At 38.8% G+C, this 21036-nt stretch overlaps 1 protein-coding gene across 12 annotated transcripts in view; it reads right to left on the reverse strand.

Annotated features, from left to right (window-relative positions):
• Positions 1–351: 351 nt before the first annotated feature.
• The window catches only part of MTR (5-methyltetrahydrofolate-homocysteine methyltransferase), a 58060-nt gene continuing 37375 nt past the window's right edge, over positions 352–21036 (reverse strand). For 8 of the 12 annotated variants that reach the window (XR_005104812.1, XR_005104811.1, XR_005104810.1 and 5 more), the window contains 12 exons: positions 20758–20878; positions 17750–17831; positions 16869–16967; positions 15570–15645; positions 14240–14395; positions 13344–13540; positions 10623–10823; positions 9198–9390; positions 8334–8446; positions 7353–8201; positions 5894–5936; positions 352–2737 (listed from right to left, as the gene is read on the reverse strand). Coding sequence is in view for 2 of the 12 variants with exons in the window: in XM_037391211.1 (XP_037247108.1) it covers positions 8115–8201; positions 8334–8446; positions 9198–9390; positions 10623–10823; positions 13344–13540; positions 14240–14395; positions 15570–15645; positions 16869–16967; positions 17750–17831; positions 20758–20878 (1325 nt within the window). In the remaining 10 variants the exon portion in view is untranslated. Of the gene's footprint in view, positions 2738–5893; positions 5937–6762; positions 8202–8333; positions 8447–9197; positions 9391–10622; positions 10824–13343; positions 13541–14239; positions 14396–15569; positions 15646–16868; positions 16968–17749; positions 17832–20757; positions 20879–21036 lie in introns of those variants that run through there. The other 4 variants (XR_005104809.1, XR_005104808.1, XM_037391211.1 and 1 more) reach the window with 4 other exon arrangements.

Below are 21036 nucleotides of genomic sequence, written 5' to 3' on the forward strand. Positions count from 1 at the left end.
GTGAGAGGAGGATACCAGCTCTGTGGGCAGATGGCTTAGAAAGACTCCCACAAACAATAAAGCTGAGTGCAGAGCACAGCCTCTTCACAACCAGTGAAATTTCCAACAGAAGATATCAAAATAATAAGTCTGACTACCAAGCTACTTGGCAAATAAGTGTGAGTGGAGGAGAACTGTAACAGTCTGGAAGCTACGTAAAAACTCCAGTGGCCAGAACAGAATCAGCAGCAGCAAAAAAAAAAAAAATAAAAAAATAAAAATGAATGAACCTGCCAGTTCCAAAGTAGTATACAGCCATTAAAAGTACCGTGAGAAAATGAAAAAAAAAAAAACAAAACAAACCCCTGTCAGTTTACTTATAACCAAGGCATATTTTACTGACAGATCAAGAGATCGCATGGCAAGATATTTTACGTAACCAAGAATTTCACACCATTACAGCCCTCATTTGAGTTACAAAAGCAAGAGATTTTTCTATACTTCATGCTGACATTTCTGGAAAGAAACCGTAACACAATTCTCAAATTTGTTCGGATCGATTAGCAACAGCCACACCGCAGCAGCTGCCTTGCCATTGCTGAGCACCGTGTGCACAACCAGCATGAAAGATGTGACAGTACTTGTAGAATTACATAACATGAAACACATATTTAAGGAGGAAGTTTAACTAAAAGGCAGCTCTTCTTTAAAAAAGGGCCAAATGGAACTCCAACAGTCTATAGAAAGTCAGCACAATGTATAGTCACATGACTGTCACGGACTGTAAGTCTCGAAATCTCATTAAACAGTATTTGTTTTAAAAACACAAGAGGCTTGAAACCATGAAAATATTTTCAGAGCATTTGCCAATCCTCATCAACCTTTACACCTTCCATCCTTCAGTCTGCAAAACAGAATCAATACCCACGCTGCTGGTTCTGCTCAGCGACCTCCCACAAACGTCCCCGAGATGGATGGTTACAATGGATCACCTGGACCCACCGCTGGAAAGTTCATCTGTTCCTGGCTCGATAGGCTAGCGCTTGCCATCAGGTGTTTCAGAATGAGAGCAAAAATCACTTTCACAGCCCCAGCCATCTATTTCAATGAAGCTGAGACACCAAGGGAGGTTTAACAGCACATTTTGTTAGCCCTCAACCGGTTTTGTCAGGACAACGCTGAATTTTCTTCCCAGATTATTGCATCAGGACTGATCAAAGTTGTGTTTCAGGTAAGTACAGACTTTAACAGCAGCTGGATCAGACACTGGAGCACCTGCTAAAGGCTGTTCCAGCTCGCTTTAGCTCCCAAGCAATGAATATGACAGCAGACACATATGCTAATCAAGATTTAAGAACAAAAAGTACCATAGAAACTCCTTTCCCTCCTCACTCCCTCTTCCAGCATACTTGGAGCTGTGAGGAAATGCAGGCCATTTGATTCAGTTGAGTGGTAAAAAAAAAAAAATAATAAATTCATCAGTACCTGGAGACTTTTTGAGGAAAAACAAGTATTCTATAGTTCAAGAACTTGAAATGTTCATGTACAGTGTGATGCTTTAGACTTTTGAAAAAATAATCCTGGAAATGCACATCAAAATCTTCAACAAAATCCGTGGCAAACACTTCTTGCAGAATACCCAGGAATTTGGATGCAGCAGCAAGATTCAGTTGTGGGAGAAACTGACACAAAAGGAGAAGGCAAAGCATGTAGTATATTGCCTAAAATTCCATGAAGTGCTGCCGATCCAACATCTGAAAGTCTAAATCTTCACTGAGCATTAGGTGACTGCTGACTCCTGTTTTACAGCATCCTCACCTAATGTTTATCTGAAGAGACAAGATGATATCAGTAAGTACTTGTACGCTTTTACATCATATTAAGTTTTGAATCTCTTGCGTTGCTGCTTCTTACCGTATGTATTACGACAACTGAATCAGAACTTTTATTCCTTTACCTGCCCTGAGATGCGAGGAACAATATTTGGAAGAAAGTAAAATAATTAAGTGTTTACATTTATTTCCTAAATAAAGAGTATAAACATGGTCATGTTTTTGTAAGTAGCAAACTTCCCGACTAACGAGATTGGTCTGTAAACCCTTGACCACACCCGTGTAAACCTGTCGGGTCAGGTGTTGATTAAATAAAATCTGATCTTATGGGCCTTAGAGAAACCACGTATTTCTTCATTCGGTAACAGCATTCTGAAGCAAGCCATCTATCTGGTTACAGAAAGGTTTATGAAAGCCAAAAATATAACAGCAGATAGTTACTGTGAAGTCATTCATTATAAATGCCTGATTAAGCGAAGAAGACGTTGCCCAGTATTTAGCAAAGCATGAGACCTCACGAGTAGCGATTTCCTGAAATAAAAGCAGCTTAGTACAGACAAGATTGAGACAGCAGTTGAAAATGCATCCTGATCAACGACAGGAGCTGGAGTACACGTTGTACCAATGCATCTCTAAAGAACACTTTGCTAAATAGGTCTTTCGGCTGTACAGTGCAGCTTCTTATCTCTTACTTCCTGCACCACTGCTGCCCTAATCTACAAAGATACGTACGTATTTGTTCTCACAAGGTCACAACAGGAACAGAAGTGTGGACGGAGTCCACCAACCACAGAGAACTGACACGTTTTCAGACCTCCCTTTTGCACACCACGTCTGAACCTCAACTTAGATTTCCAAATGCTGGCCAGATTAAAAGGAATGAGGTTGCCCACTTCCTGGGAAGAGGCTATTTGGCAAGAATCTTGCTGAAATTAAACAAAAACCAAAATAAGATTTATTTTTTAATTAAAAAAAATCAAACATCACGCAGCACTCACAGGCCATGAGAGAACTCCAAGTTGTATCTCCACACCTGTACTGTGGAGCAGAAAGAAGGGAAAAAAGTACAGACCAAGTATATGAAAGAATAAGAGCAAAACATCCAATGGAAACTGCACTCCCACAAACAGAAAAAAAAAAAAAAGATCTTTTAAACACCTTGACTAAGGAAAAACCCCATCCATTACATCTGTGCAGCAAGTGGTATTTTACTGACTTGACTGAAGCAATTCTCAGGTCAAAATAACACTAATGTCTATGTGCAGACACAGAGCTGATGCAGAATTTGAACATCTTTGAAAGCCCTGGAAAAAGCAGGATGTTTTATTTCCATGTATCACGGTATTCTGCCAGAGTCAGGGAACACCGGTGTCAACTGAAAATTCTGTCAAAAACTTTCATCTAAGTAATGATTCCAACTCCGAAGGAGTGGTTTTTTCCCTTTTTTTCAACATCTTGTTACTTCCTCCTAGTACAAGTCCAAAACCTAACTATTGTTTCCTCCTCCTTCCCTCACTCATAAACATGTAAATACAACTCATTAATCCCAAGTGCACATTAGATTAATGAAAGCTCCTTAAAAATTGTTCTCAAGTTGTATTTCTTATACTCTGATGGTATACATCAAGTAGAGACTACAGCTTTTATTTTCATTTACTGCAAGATTAAGAATACCTGTTTTTTTAAGACATACGTTTGCCATAACTCTTACTTAATCTTCCAGCTCCTTCTAAAGAACCGTCTGTTCTTCTGAAATTAAGTTACCCTCTGTGAGTTCCACACCACTTTAGCTTCTTTGGTTACATGTAGTAATTTCTCCAAGTAGTACAACAAGCTTACCAGTCTCCTAGCTAAATAATTTTATCACCTATTTCTAGACAGCAGTGGTAAATCCTTTTAAATCAAATGGTTAGCGTTTCAAACATAACCTGAGTTTGTAGTCAAGATAAATTTTTCATCATAAAATAATTAAGTCACCAAGTACCGAAAGAATTTTAAAAGCATTTGTTGTAAAAGCAAGGCACAGATAAATTCTCTACCTCTTAGCAATTCATACCATTAAAACACTTTGGTTGAAAATGACATTAGTTTTATATAGTTTCATTGTTACCAGCTTATTATTATTAGTGGATTTAAAATACTACACTGACAAAGGACGCAATTAATACACATTTTGGTTTTGCTGTCTGGATGAAAACAATCACGTAACTAAAGATGCAGTTAAGACACAGGGAATTGTTTAACCCATCTCGTGGCCTTCTCGGTAGCCGTTAGGAATGACTAACGCACGTAGGATAAGGCTCCTATAGGCACAGCTATCAGCACCAGTTATTACTATTGTCCAACGCACGCCAGGCAAAAATTCCTCTTCCTGGAACAGCTAACTGGTTCAGACTTTAAAAGAAACTTATTTAAAAACGTTTACAATTCCATTTTGGCAGAACCTGCCGAACCCTGACATGCAGCTGAGGGGGACTACTGGAGAGGGAATGAGGAAGAGAAGCCCGATTCAACAGGGAGAGGGGGTAGAAGAGGCCATGAGCCAAGAACGAAGATGGGGCAAGCCCGATTTTCCACAGTCCCTCCACTTATTTCACGCTCTTTCTGTGGGAAGGGAACGGCAGAGACCACCCTGGTGTGAGAACACTCCCCGTTAGCCTGGTCAGGAGCTGCAGGCACAGGCCACACCGTGCTAGGGCAGCAGGGAGGCAGGACACAGGGCTGTGCAACCTCTGCCATCGTGGCAGTTCCAGGCCAGCCAGGATAATCACCAGCTCGCTTTTGCCATCCTGGCTGAAGCCGAATCACAAACCCAAACCGCCAAGTTTGGTACTCTCCGCCGAGTTCCGCTTCACACAGCTGCTTCTATCAGGCATGCGGCATGGCCAGAAACCCCAGGGTATTCAGCCATGGCGGCATTAACCGCCCAAACACACACGCAGACTTACTGCGTCGGTTTTTCGGTTCTGCCTTTAGCTGGACGGTAAGCAAGTGGTGTTTGAAAGCATGATAAATACGTTTCTGTACTGTTCACAGTGTACTGGCACCTACAGAAGCCTGACAATCAAATGAGATGACTTTGCAGAGGGGCTGAACAGGCTCTGCCACGACAAGGCCGTGATAATCGAGGGCACAGGAATCATTTCTCCAGTGACCGAGAACACGTGCTGCTGTCCCTGTATGGAACCACCTCCTGAGCTAATTAATGAAGCTGTTTCTTTCCTTGCTCTTCAAAGTCTTAAGACACTGAACCTACTTTTTCATGGCGTGCTTAGGTAAATCAGCCAAAGCCTTCGGAGCGCATTTCATGAAACCCCGTCACAGTTAACCAGTAAACCAGCCCCCTTCCAAAAAGCAAGGCCCTCAAAGGACCCTCACTATTCCCCTCAGTTTCTGGACATCAGTTGTGTTTCAAGAAGCAGAAATTAACTGAAAGGGTGTACCGAGGTTCACATTGGTGAACAAAAAAGCAGAAGATTCTCAAAAAAATGCTCAAAAACTTGCATAAAAAATAAATGTGAGGGTTGGGTTGGTTTTGGTGTTGGGTTTTTTTGGTTTGGTTTTTTTTTTTGTGGGTTTTTGTTTGGTTGGTTGGTTGGGTTTTTTCGGGGTGGGTTTTTTTTTTTTTTTTTTTTTTTTTTTGAGGACTGACCTATGGTAGCACCCTCACCCCCAAAATAAACTGCACTACAATCTTCCCGTGAGTATCAGCAGCACTGAAACATTCCTTATAATGAAGGGACAGGTTTAGGGATAGTAGTCACTCCTGACACTCATAAATTAAGATATATGCCTCAAAACTTTATCTCTGGCCTGCTGGCCTGACTTACAAAAAAGAAAAAAAAAATCAGTATCCAAAGTAAATTATTCACAAGAATTAAAACCAAGTTGTTTACAAAGCATTCTTAATTTTTCATCATCTCTTAACATCTTGTAACTTTGTTAGAAAAGCACTGCAAAAAATCTTTTACGCATTCTGTATTTGTCAGTCCCTCCTAGGCAGTATCCATTGCATTACTTCAAAGAGGTAGATTCTTACCATGGTTTTTCAAAGTAGTTTCATGGAAGTAAAATAATCTTACCTGCTAGAACCGAGACCCTTTTCCTTCACAATTCCCCTTTGTGCTGGAGGGAATAATGAAGATTTGTCTTACTCAAAGTGTCAGTTGACAATTCCAAGCAACAAACATTGAAAGAAATTGTCCTTGGTAAAAACATCTGCATCGTAACAATGAGAACTTCTTCCAAACACATTCTCACAATGACAAGTTTTGCAAGCAAAGATGAAATTTTTTTCTCAGTGTATGATGCCATGTATGAAGGGATCAAGTAATCGCACACCATTTTAAACCCTTTGCTTGTACGCAAGGTAGCACCACCACGGTTACACAGCAGCGCACCTACTGCTCTGTCAGTCTGATTCTGCCACAGCTCTACTCACTGAACTGCGTGCTGATTTCAGGAAAATAAATAAATGAACCAGGCTGTACAAGTCAAACTTTGACCTCATTCACACATCAAATTTTCAGACTAATAAGGCACTCTGCTTCTAAATATAAGAATATGGAAGAGTGCTGGAGAGAAGATATTCAAAGCATTAAATTGATTTGCAAAAGTGCAAGTACCAAACAGAAAGCAAAAAGGATTTCAATTTTTTACAGGCTACACATTCCAGGAACAAATTTTCAACTGTATTTTTGGCAGCCTCAAAGAGTGTTCTAGTGAGGAACCGTTCTAGCAACAAGAATCAGCTGATCAACAAGGACATGTCTCAAGTCCCTTGATATGGATGGGGAGGAGGACGGGGGGAGAGATCCATTTAGAAATTATTTTTGTAAGTCATTAAAGGATGAGACATTCTAAAACATTCAGTGAAGAACACACTTACTCAGCTGCTTTAAAAACCCCACAGCAGCCTTTATAATTTCAGATTCATGGTACAATGGGCATATTAATTTTGACATTATCTTTTCAGACTATTGCACACATTTTATTGTTGCCATTTAAAGGATTCTAATAGGGTAACACCACTGACAGCTTAACCTTTATTAAACTGTTGATACAAGATGATTCTTTAAGCATAAAGTCAGATGAAGACATTGCAAAAATTATACAGCTATTAATAGATTACAGATAAACTATTTAAAAGAACATTCTCTTTACAGTATTGGTCTTTTATTTACAATTAGAGACCAGAAAAATGAGGGGGTTTCTGTCACAATATTTTACTAAATTAGCATTTAAATAATACCTGAGGCACTTTTCAGAGATTATTAAAAGCTATGAACAATTAGCTCACTCAGAGTTAAAACTGAAGAGTAAGACCACGGTATTAACTGTTAACTTATGACAGTATTGGTGCTATTTGCCTTTAAAATCCAGGTACCTGGAAGCTTTAAAAGTTTGTAAAACACTGAAGACAGCTCCAAGCTTTCTGTCTATAGTAACAATAACCCTTCTCTCATATTTTTCACATACAAAAGACTGTTTAAATAGGAATTAAGCTTCACAACGTAACGGTAAGGTAGGAAATGCCATTACCCTTTATGCAGAGTAGAAACAGACTGTGGCTCACTGGAAGGAAGAGGAAGCAGGAGGTGGACAACTCCATGGGCTCAGTCATTCCATTCCATCTTCTGCCAACAATACAGCATCTCCGATACTGTTCCAACCCATTGTATTATTTTGATAGTTCTAACTACAATCATAATCACAAAGTAATTTAAAATCCCGCTACTATTCAGAGAGAACAACGTATGTTGCTATTGCATGATCTAAACGCAGAGCAGACAGATTTTAAGAAAGATCTGTTGCACTTCAGTTGTTCTTGATCACTCAGTAGAAAACTTTCACTGACTTTAGAGAAAAACCACATCGTATCTCTGCACCTAGACTTGCCAAAAAACCATGAGAATAACAGAAGTCAAATTCTGTCCTATGTATATCCATAGCCAACAGGATAGATATTCTTGCCCCTGATTTCAAAGCCTTCCTGAGGACAGGAGAGGTCTGCAGCTTCCACATCTCACCCTACATCTATAGCTGATCAGCTAGGTTATTTATGCAAGAAATAAAAATAAATAAAATAATATTGCTATGACTAAGAGATCTGCAATGCATTCACAGTCTCAAGCCAAAAGCACAGGGCAGATCTGAAATATTAAGCTCCTTGATCAAAAATCAAAACCAATCAAAGAAGCTATTGGAATGGATAGAAGAAAGCTGTTTTCAGTGGGAAGGATTTTCTTGTTCCTGCTGGCAAACAGACCATCAGAAGAAAATGTTTGCCCACAAGTGTCACATTTATTCAGTATCATATCCCAATATGGGTCCCAGCCATTTCTCCACCTCTGCCACAGACAAATTTTTTCTCAGCGCATAATCTTCAACCTGAAAAAGGACCACAAGACATGATAAAGATTTGGAAACTCCAGCTTTTACTGTTTATGAAACTTTTTGGAACATCTGCTCACAAGGTGCTTTTGACACTGTAACGCTACCACAACGGACAGTGCAAGTTACCTGATCTTTACATATCTTGCCAACAGCAAAATATTTGGATTTGGGACTGGAAAAATAGAGACCAGAAACTGCAGAAGCAGGTATCATTGCTAGTGATTCAGTTAAACCAATTCCTGGAAAACAGAATGAGAATTTTCTTATTCTCTGAAATCATAATAAGCATAAATTCAGAACCTTTTTTTGCTGGGCAGGTTCAAGCAAACTCAAAACCCAGGCAGGCTTCAGATGAACTAACCATTTTCCACTTAGTTGACTACTGAAAGAATACACATAGCTTTAAATAGATTACAGATTTCCATTACAGTATTACTGTAGAGTAACTATACAGTTTGAAGGAAAAAACCTATGACATTTTGGCAAATGAAATGGGTAAGTAGAGGTTCTGAAACACAGAAAGGTATTTTTGGAATTGTGGATGTAGCAGTGAAATGTCTGACAAGTAAAATATCAGAGGAAAATAAATGGAATGTATTCCTTTTTTAAGAGTTACCATCTCAAGGTTTCTATGGACCAGAAAATACACTGCTGAATTGGCTTTCTTCCTGTTTATATCTGGAATGTCTTCTTGCAACCATAAGGATGCTAGAATTTTTCTCTGTGCAGCAGAGCCCTGTTTGCATGCAATCTCCTAATTATGGATACAACTCCGTCACCAAAAGCACTCGTAGTATTTTGTAAATTCTTCCTCGAATGAGGCAAAATAAAAAAGGCAGTGAAAAGGGGAAGACAGCAATTCCAGAACTGCTTCGGTTCACATTTTTTTTATGTAGCTCTGCACCCACCCAATTCACTGTTTTGTTGGCATTTCAATCTTTCATTCACATAAAAACAGTTTAAGAATCTTACTAAAGCAGACAGAGGTACCTGTTGCTTCCTCAATGTTTGCAAGTTTCCACATGGTGCGTTTTTCTGTATGGTCAGGCTGGCTTGGATATCCCGGGGCAGGGCGAATTCCCTCATACTTAATTCTGCGTAGGTCAGAGAGATCTAGCTGCTCAGTACTACAGTAAGCCCAGAACTCCCTTCGAACCCTTTCATGTAGCTCCTCAGCAAATGCCTGGGAACAGAATGCAAAGATCTGTTTGTTTGTTTTTTTTTTTAATTTGTGTAGACGGATGCAATAGCTATTGATAAAGACAAACAATGATACGAGACTTTCTCCCCATTCCCATTTTAATTTTTGAGGGATTCTCTCATAGGTGAGAAATTTGATAGCGTCAAAATTCACATACAATACTTATTTTGCTAATCGAAGTATTTTCATTTTTTCTCTTACTGGTAGACAGTGGCTTTTTTGTTGTCTTGTTTTAAAATCCTGCATACTCACAGCGGTAAAGATGTGGACAAGTAACGGGAAAAGATGAAGTTCGTTAGCCTATGGTAGCGATACATCATTATAGCGCCAAAGACTTGACTGCCTGGGTATTTCCTCCAGGTCTACCTATGGCAGGCCACATCATTCCTGCGTCCATGCTGGCATCGGATATACGCGCCACTGCTCTTTCTAGTATAGGACCTTCCCTCTAGCTGAAAGTGGGCAACAGATTTTCTTAACTGTTCTTACAGCACTATTCTGCCAGCAATGGTTGCCTTCAGGAGAAATTTCCCCTTCAGTAATATCTTTACCTGGTCTCTAATAATAATCCCCCAAGCTCTTATAGCTTGAAATACACAGCTAGAGCTAACCCCATCTGCCTTGCGCCGACGCTGCTGTAAGTTTTAACATGGTTACTTAAGTGCAAGCACGGAGGAAAGCAGATGGAGATAGAAGGGCAGGAGGGAAGAGATGGCATTTTCTAAACAACTTCAGTTAGAGCTTGAAGAGCACATCTGTCTAAGTTTAAGGCACGTTAAGTCAAAAGACTGGTACCCTGGATACATCTGCATGGTCACCGTTGAAAGCAGAAGGCACGTCTGCAGTTCAAGAATATAACTGGTGGGTCACACCTGGCTCCAAACACATTTTCATGTAGAGAAAACAAGATTTAAAGATAATTCTTCTTGAACAGTCTTGTTTTAAAATCTACTAAATTCTACCAGTCATCGAAACCCTCAAAAATTGCTCAAAGATGCTTTTGCAGCTGGAAGATATGGACAGCAGAGTCCCCTCTGGCTCAAAGAGGACTCTCAAGACAGTTTCAGTAGAACCAGTTCACTATCACATTTAATGCAGAGCACACATCACCAGCAACGGCCTAAGTTTATGCTACAACTTGAAAGAGGAACCTGTCAAGCAAATCTAGCACAGTCAGAAAATTTGCAAGGAGACACATGATAAAAACCTCATACCTCTGCCAACCGATCACCAAGAGCCTTTACCATTATGACGTCGTATTCATCATCCTGTTTCCTAAATTCATTGCATAACTCATCTACACCAAAACAGGCCACAGCAAATAGGCCTAAGTAGTCACAAATGCCAGAATCCAGTGGTGCTATGAAGTCAGAGAGGCAGTAATATGGATCTGTGCAGGCAGAGTCCTTCTCAGCCTAAGGTAACAAAAACAATGCAATAAATCAGAACATTTTAAAACTCTATTATTAGTGTGCTATTAACCTAAATGCCATATTTTTAAGACTAAAGGGCTTAAGCGTTTCTGACAAACACCTATTACCAAACTGCAATAGCTTTCTTGTACTTGAATTAGAAGAAAAACACCTCTCTTACTCCGAGTGTTTAGATGAGTGAAGAACAAAATGTCAAAGAAGAGATGCTGTGCTGAATACATATACAGAGATATTTTGCTTCTATTTACAGCTAGTAAGCTATAACGACTTATTCTGCAGACAAATATTACAAAATAAGGAACACTCTTGTGCCAACCACTGGCTAAGAGGAGGAATTTTTCATCTCTGGCACTTACAGATTCTACATTTGTAAGCAAAACTAATGGTTGGCAGTTCACATCCCAGTTATGCAAACTGCAGAATTCTTCAGCACCTCCCATTTTAGAATGGCTGTGAGAGTTTCTAAGCGCTCTTAAGTTTCTTAACCTACAGACCATGTGCTCAGTAATCCAGACAAAACACTGCCCCAGGATGTAGGTTTACATTAGCCACACACAAATACAAAAGAACCACGTATCTATCACCACTGAAAAGTTGAATCCTAAGCAAAGTTCAAGTGGGTTTACGCAAACAGGAAATATACCGCTCACTGGGTCCCTTTTCAAAATGCAAAGAAGGGAATAGAAAGAGGTAACTGAATGCTGGCCATAGCACCTAACAAGAAGTTTTACAGTTGAGGATCTTATCAGAATATTCATTGTAGGAACATGACTGCTATTTAAAAAGTGGCACAGCTCCTATAAAGCTACCCAACTTGCAGAGAGATAAAAGTTACTTCGCGGCTATCACTTAGCTGAAGATTCCTCTCCAAGTTTCCTTACTCTATGACAATATGTTAACAATGCTTTCCACCCACTCCCAACTGCAGTTTAAAAACAAATGAGTAACACACCTCCATCCCCAAAAACCACAATAAAATGGTCCACTGTTTCTCTAGTTTCTATAACCTACTAGATTACAGAAAGTGCCATAAAGCTGAAGAAATAGCCTTTTTCCATACAGGTGAAACCTATGTCAATTTTAAGATTCTTTTGTAATGATTATAGTTAAGGAAAACGCTAAATGCATCTCCAACTTTTAGATTTACATCACATCCTTAATAGTGCCAATTTCATGGAGAGAACTCCTGTGTACTGAAAGGAACATTTTATATAAGAAACAGTAGACAATTATTCTCTTCTACTTTGCTCTGGTGAAGCCTCTGCTGAAATATTATGTACACCAGATCGAAAGAGATGCAGCTGAAATACGTGGAGTCCAGAAGAACAGTACCCACAACAGCACAGAGTTTCATGGCTTTAACCTTTGAGAAAAGCCTGAACAAATTTGGACTATACAAGATAAAGGAAAACAACAGTATTCCAATATTAAAAACCACTACAAGACAACACCAACTGAGACATTCTCTTTGGGAGAACCCTGGGAAAAGGCCAGGAAAAAGAAACTGTAGTAAACTTGATGTACACGGGATATCAAAATGTTTGACTAGGTTGTAAAGGCCCTGGAACAGCCCTGCCTGAAGGCTTGTGAGAACAGTTTATATAAACGTCTGCCACAGATTGTCAAGACACACTAGGATCCACCTTCACGCAAGAGATAATCTGTTCCAGGAAACCTGAACAGATAAACTTGAAGCCATGTATTCCTTAGTACAGTTCTGCAATACTGGCACAGGACTGTCCTTATAGAATACTGTACTTCAGAAATTTAGGTAGTTGTTAAATTTGTTTCTGCCATGTTTGATGGCTCTGAATATGTCTACTATGAAGAAGCCAAGCCAGAAGGTAAGGAAGGAGGAGAGGCGGAGTATCTTGCAAATATTCCATCTGTCAAAATAAATACAAATCTAGTTAAGTATGATTCAAGCATGAATACTTCATGATTCTCTCAATCAGAATTAGCAGCCAACTAACCAATTCTAAACTGCCTCTTCATACGGAGAATTCTACATCAAAATTAAGACTAACAAAACCACTTATCTCCATTGTGCTTTATTTTCCAGGTGTAAGTGTGTTTAACCTTTAACACACCCAAGCAGAACTTCTCATCTAAGGCAGAATCCAGGGATATTAGAGAAGTAAGGTTCATTAGGTTCTAGTTTAGCTCATGGGATCCATGTGATTTTATACAGCACAGTGCTTTAGGACATCTTAAATATCAAACTGAAGACAAAAATGCATGTCATTTCTGAAGATGTCAAATCTATAAAGCATTTTGTACAACTACTACAATGCAGAATACTACAAATACTACAATACAAATACCTGTGTCATCACTAACAAGATCTTGTTATTACTGGAAAAAATGGAAGGACAACTGCAAGATAGATTGCAACAACCATTTTCTGCACAGATTTTCATAGGGCACTTCTGTTACATCCTTGCAATCCAGGGGGAGAAAAAAAATATAAATCACTATTTAACAAATGTTCTGTCACCGTACCTGTTGCCTCAAACCATAAAATTTTGCTATTGGTTCCGAAGATCCTACTGCCTCTTCTACAGCATATATATGGATATCATCTTGAACACTTCGAGCTGGCCAGAACCCAACCACACCTCTGGCTTGTAATTTCTTTTGATTAATCAACATTTGCAGCAGATTTTGAGCATCATGATAAACTCTCTTTGCTTCTTCACCTATCAAAAAAACGCAACAAACCTTTAGAAAAGGCATGTTTTCACAACTGCCTAAATGGGCTTAAGAATTGCTGAAGATTAGTTCATTTTCCACATAATTCTCTGATGACTGCAACAATCTGTCAGCTACAGCAAACAGACAGACAGCAGTGTGATTATGTCTATACAGCTGTAACAACATGTATCTTTGGTGGAAGAAAAGGTTTCAGCCAGCACCATTCTAGTAGAGGCAGAAGATGCAGAACAAAATGAGCAACTGAGAACAAGTGTAAGAACATTACGACCGTGCAGCAGACCCAGACCATTGATTTCAGCTTCACCCTTGCATTTTAATCATGTCTTTCAAGGCCTACTGTAGTTTTAAAAGGAGACAGTGCCCTCTTGCCATCTTCACCCACAATGGGGACATAGGTATATTAACTGCTTCTGCTGCCATTTTCTGTCATTGAAATACCTCCCTGTGTTTTGGCAGGTGAATTCTAAAAAAGATGATTGGGCATTTTCCCCCCCACTTACTTTGCAGCCTCACATGCCAACACTTCATTCACTAAGCGTTACTTTAAACATATTATTTCAGTGACACTAGGTTTTCATGTATTTTCACTATTCGTATGTATTTTAAAACATTCAGAATCTTAATGCAGCACGGCAGGTCTGTTAGGATTATTTACATGAAGTACATGCAATTTTACTACTCACCTACAGTTTTATCACTAAAGACTTTTGGGAAACTCCGGTTGGGATACTTTCCCCTAAGTTGCCAGACATCAAAGAAAGGCTTCCAGTCAATGTATTCAACCAGCCTCTTCAGGTCATAATCTTCAAAGACTTTTGTGCCAATGAATTTTGGTTTAACTGTAGGAATCAGAAGTACAATCTGACATGATGAAAATAATTTAATATTGCTCTTATATGTGCAGCATAACTGATGCTCACCAGCCTCCACCACTGCAAATGACATCTTCGAAAGTAACTGTCCTACAAATCTCACTGTCATATCATTCCCCAAGTCATACCATACTCTACAGTTAAATGTGATAAAAAAAAGGCATATAAAATTGAAATTTGTTCTTTCATATAAATCACCACTTATTAGCTGTTGGCCTTCCAAACTTATTTCATTGGCTAACATACTGGCCAAAACAGAAGACTAAAAAAACCTGCTCAACTTATCAACACCTAACATATTTTACAGGCATATACCTTTCGTATTTACAAATCCTGCTTCCTATACACGGACATATTACATGTTATAGTAACGTAGAATAATTCCGTGAAATAATATATAATTTTAAGAACTTTTGCAACCACCACACACTTGTTCAGATGCATGTGCACAAGTTAAAAAGCAGGATGGATCTATATCATGATGTATCTACAAGCTTTGCACTTTTTCTGTCTGTGCTGTTCAGCACTTTATAACACCTATATTAAGATGAGCTACTGAAAATTAGCATCTTGTTGAGTCTTGTAAATGAAATGACAGAAAGCAGTGAAGTGTTAATGTCACCGCAGGATGCAACTTCTTGTGGAATGCTGTTTATACTTCTCGTCTCTAATTTTCTTTTTTTTAAATCAAAACAAACTGGTACAGAAGCTGATGGGGGAAGTGTAGGAAAAAGCATTAGGAGGAATTTGGTGCACATGCCATGTCACAACTTGTGTTCCCTAAATATGGTACAGTAAGCTTTGCAATATAACGAGCCAGTCTGACATTATTTTGCAAAGGCGGCATGAGGCTTATCCTTGATTATACGGCGTTACAACTAACTCACTGCTTTAGTACCTTTTTTCCAATTTTTTTTTAAACTATTAATTTATTATTTAAATATGTGAAACAAAGCTGAAACAGGACACTCAATTTTATGCAAAAAAAAAAAAAATCTCCGCTGAGACAGACACCAATTTACGCAAGTTGTTACGCTACTATATCCTGAAGTTTAATAAAGCATATTCTAATTAAAAAATATATAAAATAAAATACATATAAAATAAAGGCACAGCAACAACAAACAACATTTAAACTGACCTGGTTTATGGCCTGATAACCAGTCATTATGGAAACCTTTTCTTCTAGCTTGCTGTAGAGACAAGTATCTTCTTTCCTGTATGGACATAAAGGTGAATTTCACAGTGCCAGCCATCTTTCAGGCAGATAAACTCTTAACTGCTGACTTGGTGGTAAAGTTTTACTCAGAATAGTCCCTGGCACAAATCTGACAACAGAAAATTTCAGTTCCAACAACTCCCAGTTCACAAGTGTAAAGTAAGATTACATCACAGCCATACCATTATTTTTTCCCTGGATACTTCTAACAAAACTGGCCAACAATATCTCTAGCTCCTCTGAACTACATCAGAAGTTCCTTTATTACTTCAAAATATGTGAAAATACAGGTACAGCAAGGTATTATGCTACCGACTGCAAAAAGCTTAGAATTGCAGTTACAGCACCACCAGTGACTGCAGCATGCCTCTGGGCAAATTACTGGCTCTTCTGAAAGGCACAGGAAACCTATAGCTGTTTCAGTAAGGCCCACGAATTCACTGGTGACCTCTGCTTAAGGAGAGTGCTGCACTCGCTGATCTCAGCTTAATGGACTGCTGCTCTGTGCAAAGACAGTCTTAAACTTGGTCAAGCCAAATGTCCTCAGGAGGCCTTTATCTTTCTTTATCAAGAGCCCAGGTAAAAGCCAGATGACTTTCAGCTTGCTTCTATGTTTATTTCCAAAGGTGGCCTCAGAGGAGTCATATGCTATTTGTTTCCTATTGTTAGTTTGCACAGTCCATCTCCACATTTCATTGCTTCCTTCTCTTCAGTTTCCTTAAATGGTAGCCTCAACTCTCTACTTTGACACTGCTCAGATCTCTAACCTAAACAATATGAACACATCAGGAAAGCATGGTGGTGTAAAATACTCAGAGTGTTACTTAGTACCAGCAAAAGCAACCAGGGCCATTTTAATAACCCCAGGACAGCTCCCCATTTCCAGCTACCTCTCCAGAAAAGCACTGGTCTCCTGTAGGCTGGTTAAGTTGACATGACTGCCAGCTCCAAGGAGATGTCCTAGATAACCACTGATGGCCCATTGAGGACAATGAAGAATTTGCCAAGCATGTGTTGGACTCCTGCAGAATTTCCCCTTATAGCTTATTAAATCCAATTTCATAAGCACTTCTGGAAGCTTACTGTAAATTCTACTGCATGTTTTAAATCTGAACAAATATACCCAAAGGTCTTCATAAGGAGCTGAAAGTGAGAGTTAGTAATGAGGCAAGTACCAGGCACTTCAAACAAGAAAAGAAGCTAAATCTATCACATTTGTACCTTGAGAGACTCATAGTGTTCTTGTCTAATTTCTTCATATTCCTCTAATATTTCTTCAAAGAAATCATCCTTTACACTCTCATCTAAAAGCTGGGAGCACTGAAAAAAAGAGAAAGAGAAAGCACTAAATACATACTGTAACAATCTATAGGAAGGACAAAGTATGAACTTCAGACTAAGCCATCTGTCTTTCCAGACTTGCTTCCTATTACACTTGACAACACTGAACTAAGCCTTACCACTAATCTACAAACCAGATGTAAAACATATTTAAGAATACAATTATTACTGAGAGCACTGCCCTACTACACAAGTAATATTAGCAGAGAGAAGTGTGGCTCTGGAAAGACCTGAGGAGAATACTCCAAGACTTTAGAGACTGAATGGCCATAGAAACAACACACAGCTTGGCCTACTTCCATCTAGCAGATACTTGCCAGCTAAGACTACCCATTTGTCTGATAAAAAGAGCATCCATCCTGGAAAACTCCAGTCACACATTTTATAGTACTAATGCTGCCGTATCACTAACTTCAGAAATAGATCCAGAACAGAGAGAACAGCACTTCACATCTAACCCCATCACTCTCCACTAAAAAACATCTCAAAACCAGTCAAAGACTCAGTGAATCATGTCACCCTTGCTAGAGAAACAGGCCTTTAAATAAAAGTATCCAGCAACAACAATTGACACAAGTCAGATGAGATAACCACGTGGCAGCAAAAAATAACTGAAGCAATAGTAGTTTATAAACTAGCCTCTGTTGTGCCTCTTCAGTTTTCTGCCATAACATTAAGCCTCAGAGGAAAGGATGAGAGGCACTACAGAAAAACAGGGCACGTATTCCTGCATGGATGAGAAACTATAATTTAGAACTTACAACCACAACACTCTTTGATGCATCCAGGACATGAATTACAGGTGCGCTGTATCGTGGGGCAATTTTAACAGCTGTGTGTGTTCTTCAATAAAAAAGAAAAACAGTGAACATTTCACAAATGAAACAACAACCCCCCCCCCCCAAAACAGACAAAACCCCCAGCAAAATCAATCTTGACTTAACGCATAGGCCAGAACTTCAAAAGAAGAAAAGTTATTCATCCATCTGCTATGCATGGATGATTGAACAGATTTTAATAAGTACATAAATACTTTCTTCAAAAGAGTATCAGAACGCTTCATAAATAATGTGCCAATCCACATTCCCCCACTGTCTTACCAGCTGACTGAAAATCAGTAACTCATTAGTTTGAGCCTCAGAAAATTTCAGTGAGAATGTTCCAAACTAAGCCTACCAAGAACTAACATTTTTTTTTTTTAATCTTTTTTGCTCGTCTTACATTTTTCCCTCCCACATGCTAGTTTCTGGGTCTATGGATTAGCACTAACATATTTCAAGGTTCATTATTCCATTTCTGTGATGCTCTACTTCAAAGCCAAAGAACCAAGCCCTCTACTCACCTGAAGAAGGAGTTCTGCCAGTGATCAATAAGTATTACAAACTTGCACCTGCTTGGCCAGTCAAGTAATTCACACAAAAAAACCTCCCAGTTCATCCAATTATTTAGCATTTATTCATATTCCACTCCTTACTGAAATACTTCAGTGTATCATGAGGAATCACCTCTATATTATAGTACTTTGTTGATCAAATTAAAATTTGGAGTCCTAAACTGAGGCCTAAGCTACGTAATGCAGCTGACTACCCCTGTTGCTCAGAGTCCTGGCAAACAGCAAGCAAGTGCAGGAGCAAAGGCCTTGCAGGCCAAAGCTGAGTTTGCTTTCTTAAATGCTAACATCAAACACTGTTTTTTAAATTAATTTAAATGAGAGCCCAGGAAGCAATCTTCTACAGCAAAGATAAGAACTCCTTCTTCAGGTTCTGTCCAATATTTAAAGCACTTGGACATGGAGGTTACAGATGACCGTGCAACACAGCTGTGTAACCAGCTGTCCAGGATCATCCTGATTTGCTTCTAGGCAATACACTTCTGATCTTGGCAGCTCTTATTTTTTAGAGAAAAAGCACTGTATCTTCTATTTTGATATGAACAGACAAAAAAACAAACAGGGCATGGTCCCACAACTGCACTATCAACTAGTACATACTAATTTTTGTACGGTTTAAAAATAAAAAATACCACAACAAAACTGTCACCGTTATTTCTCAGCATCTGAATTTATCAAAGCTGTATAGTAAGAATTCGATCATCATAATTGCTTTAAGTTATGAAGAAACTCCATTATGTAGATTCTGTAAACAAAATCCAGCCTCTCTCTGTTTGAAACCAACCTCACCTTTCCACCCTTCCAAGTACTTATGGCCCCCTTATTCCAAATAAAAATGTCTACTTGTTACAGAGAAAAAACGCAGATGGTTCTTCATTAGTAACCTCTGACACGTACACAGCCTCTGAGAATGCACACGCAAGGTTAAACTTAAGACTGCAGAAGTAAAATTAAATACGTATTACCAAGCCAGTCTTCTATAAAGAATACCTTTACTTGACACATATTTTATAGAAACTGTATGTGCCTGGGCATATGCATAAGTATATATTTATATACAGTTCATGTGAATATGATTACTATTTATGTATACAAAAATATACATCAATTCTTCAATAATTTCCATATCCAAGGATAAAACTAGTGCCGCCTTTCTGTTGACTACATTTATCTCTGTGAATAAATTCTACAAAACTGTTCGATGCTGGTTATTTGACATCAATTACTAGGCCACAACACCCTGTGCACAAACACTAAAAAGATCTAAAGAAAGGGCTCTCTTAAGGCCTCCACTTTGAGAATAAAGTCTTTTTTTTTTTTCCCCTGTTTTTAAAAATTACTTTTTAAGGAAAAACCCTCCATGTTTGTTCTCAGTACCAAAGCCATAGAAAAAGAGACTCATGTGGAGAAGAAGAAAAAGGATACAGTTAACCTTGCATTACATCTACAGGACCAATAGACAGGTAGTGATCCTACTCACTGTGTCCAATTATGGGATCGTTTGCTAAGGCCCAAAATACAGCATGCAATGGTTCTGCTACAGTATGTGCTGCCCTGATAAAGCAAGCAACACTGCTAACAGCTTCCAGTTGTGCAAGAAATGACCTCTGCAGTCTTCTGAGCTGTCACCTACTCGAGTATACTGTACATAAACCAGTTAGCAAAGCATAACCTAAGGCCATTAAACATGCCCAAAATACATCTGTGGTAATGTTAATACTAGGTGTCATTCAGCTGTCAACACTGGTCTCCAGGACATCATAGCAGCTGTACTATTTCATTTGAGCATATCTGAGAGAAAAAGATCTCAACAGAAAAGCTCAGTCTATCAAAAGCAACAAGGTAACTACTTGAAGGCAAGCAGCCAGAATTTATCCCCTATCAGCCTCCTTGAACAGGACTAGGGGGCTCAACCCAGTCAGCACAGTGCTGAACAACATTCCAGGAAAATGCATTAACTTTCTTAAAGAAAACAGTCCCCTGATGTCAACGCAACCATTTCTGGTCTTGAAATCCTGCATTTTCAAAATGCTTTGTTGAATCGAAACAGAGCACAATCCCTTAGAAGAACAGTATTCTTATGCATATGCGCGTGAACTTTCAGAAGGAAATATAGTACTTCCACATAATGTATACACTTGCAAAATATTTCATTTTTGTGAGTGTTAAGTCCATTAGCTGTTGTGTCCCAACTATTTTTTGCCTTTATATTCTATGACTTCAGATGCAAAATATAACATTCAGTCTTAAGTAAATACATACTAGCACGTACGTTGGGGAAGATGGGAAAGGGAGAGAAATAGCTATGAATTTTCTTTTTTCCCCTAGTTAACACTGTTTTCATACATGTTCCCCATCTTCCCAGCTGAGGTATCTTACTTAGAAGTAGTTGCTCCTCCAATCAGCAACGGAATCTTTATTGCCAATCTCTCCATTTCCTTGGCGACAAAAATCATTTCATCCAAAGAAGGGGTGATGAGACCAGACAGACCAATTATATCTATTGCAAATTTACAAACACACATAGTCAAAAGGTTTAGCAAATCCACTCTAGAAAAACACAGAAATTATTACAGAAATGTTTATTTCGTACATCAAATAGCTTCATGCATCAAGTAGAAAACAGTGAGATAAAAAGTAAAGGTAGTTGCTAGTCTA

Source organism: Falco rusticolus, chromosome 6, assembly GCF_015220075.1.
Source record: "Falco rusticolus isolate bFalRus1 chromosome 6, bFalRus1.pri, whole genome shotgun sequence".
In the NCBI taxonomy this organism is placed as follows: Eukaryota; Metazoa; Chordata; class Aves; order Falconiformes; family Falconidae; genus Falco; species Falco rusticolus.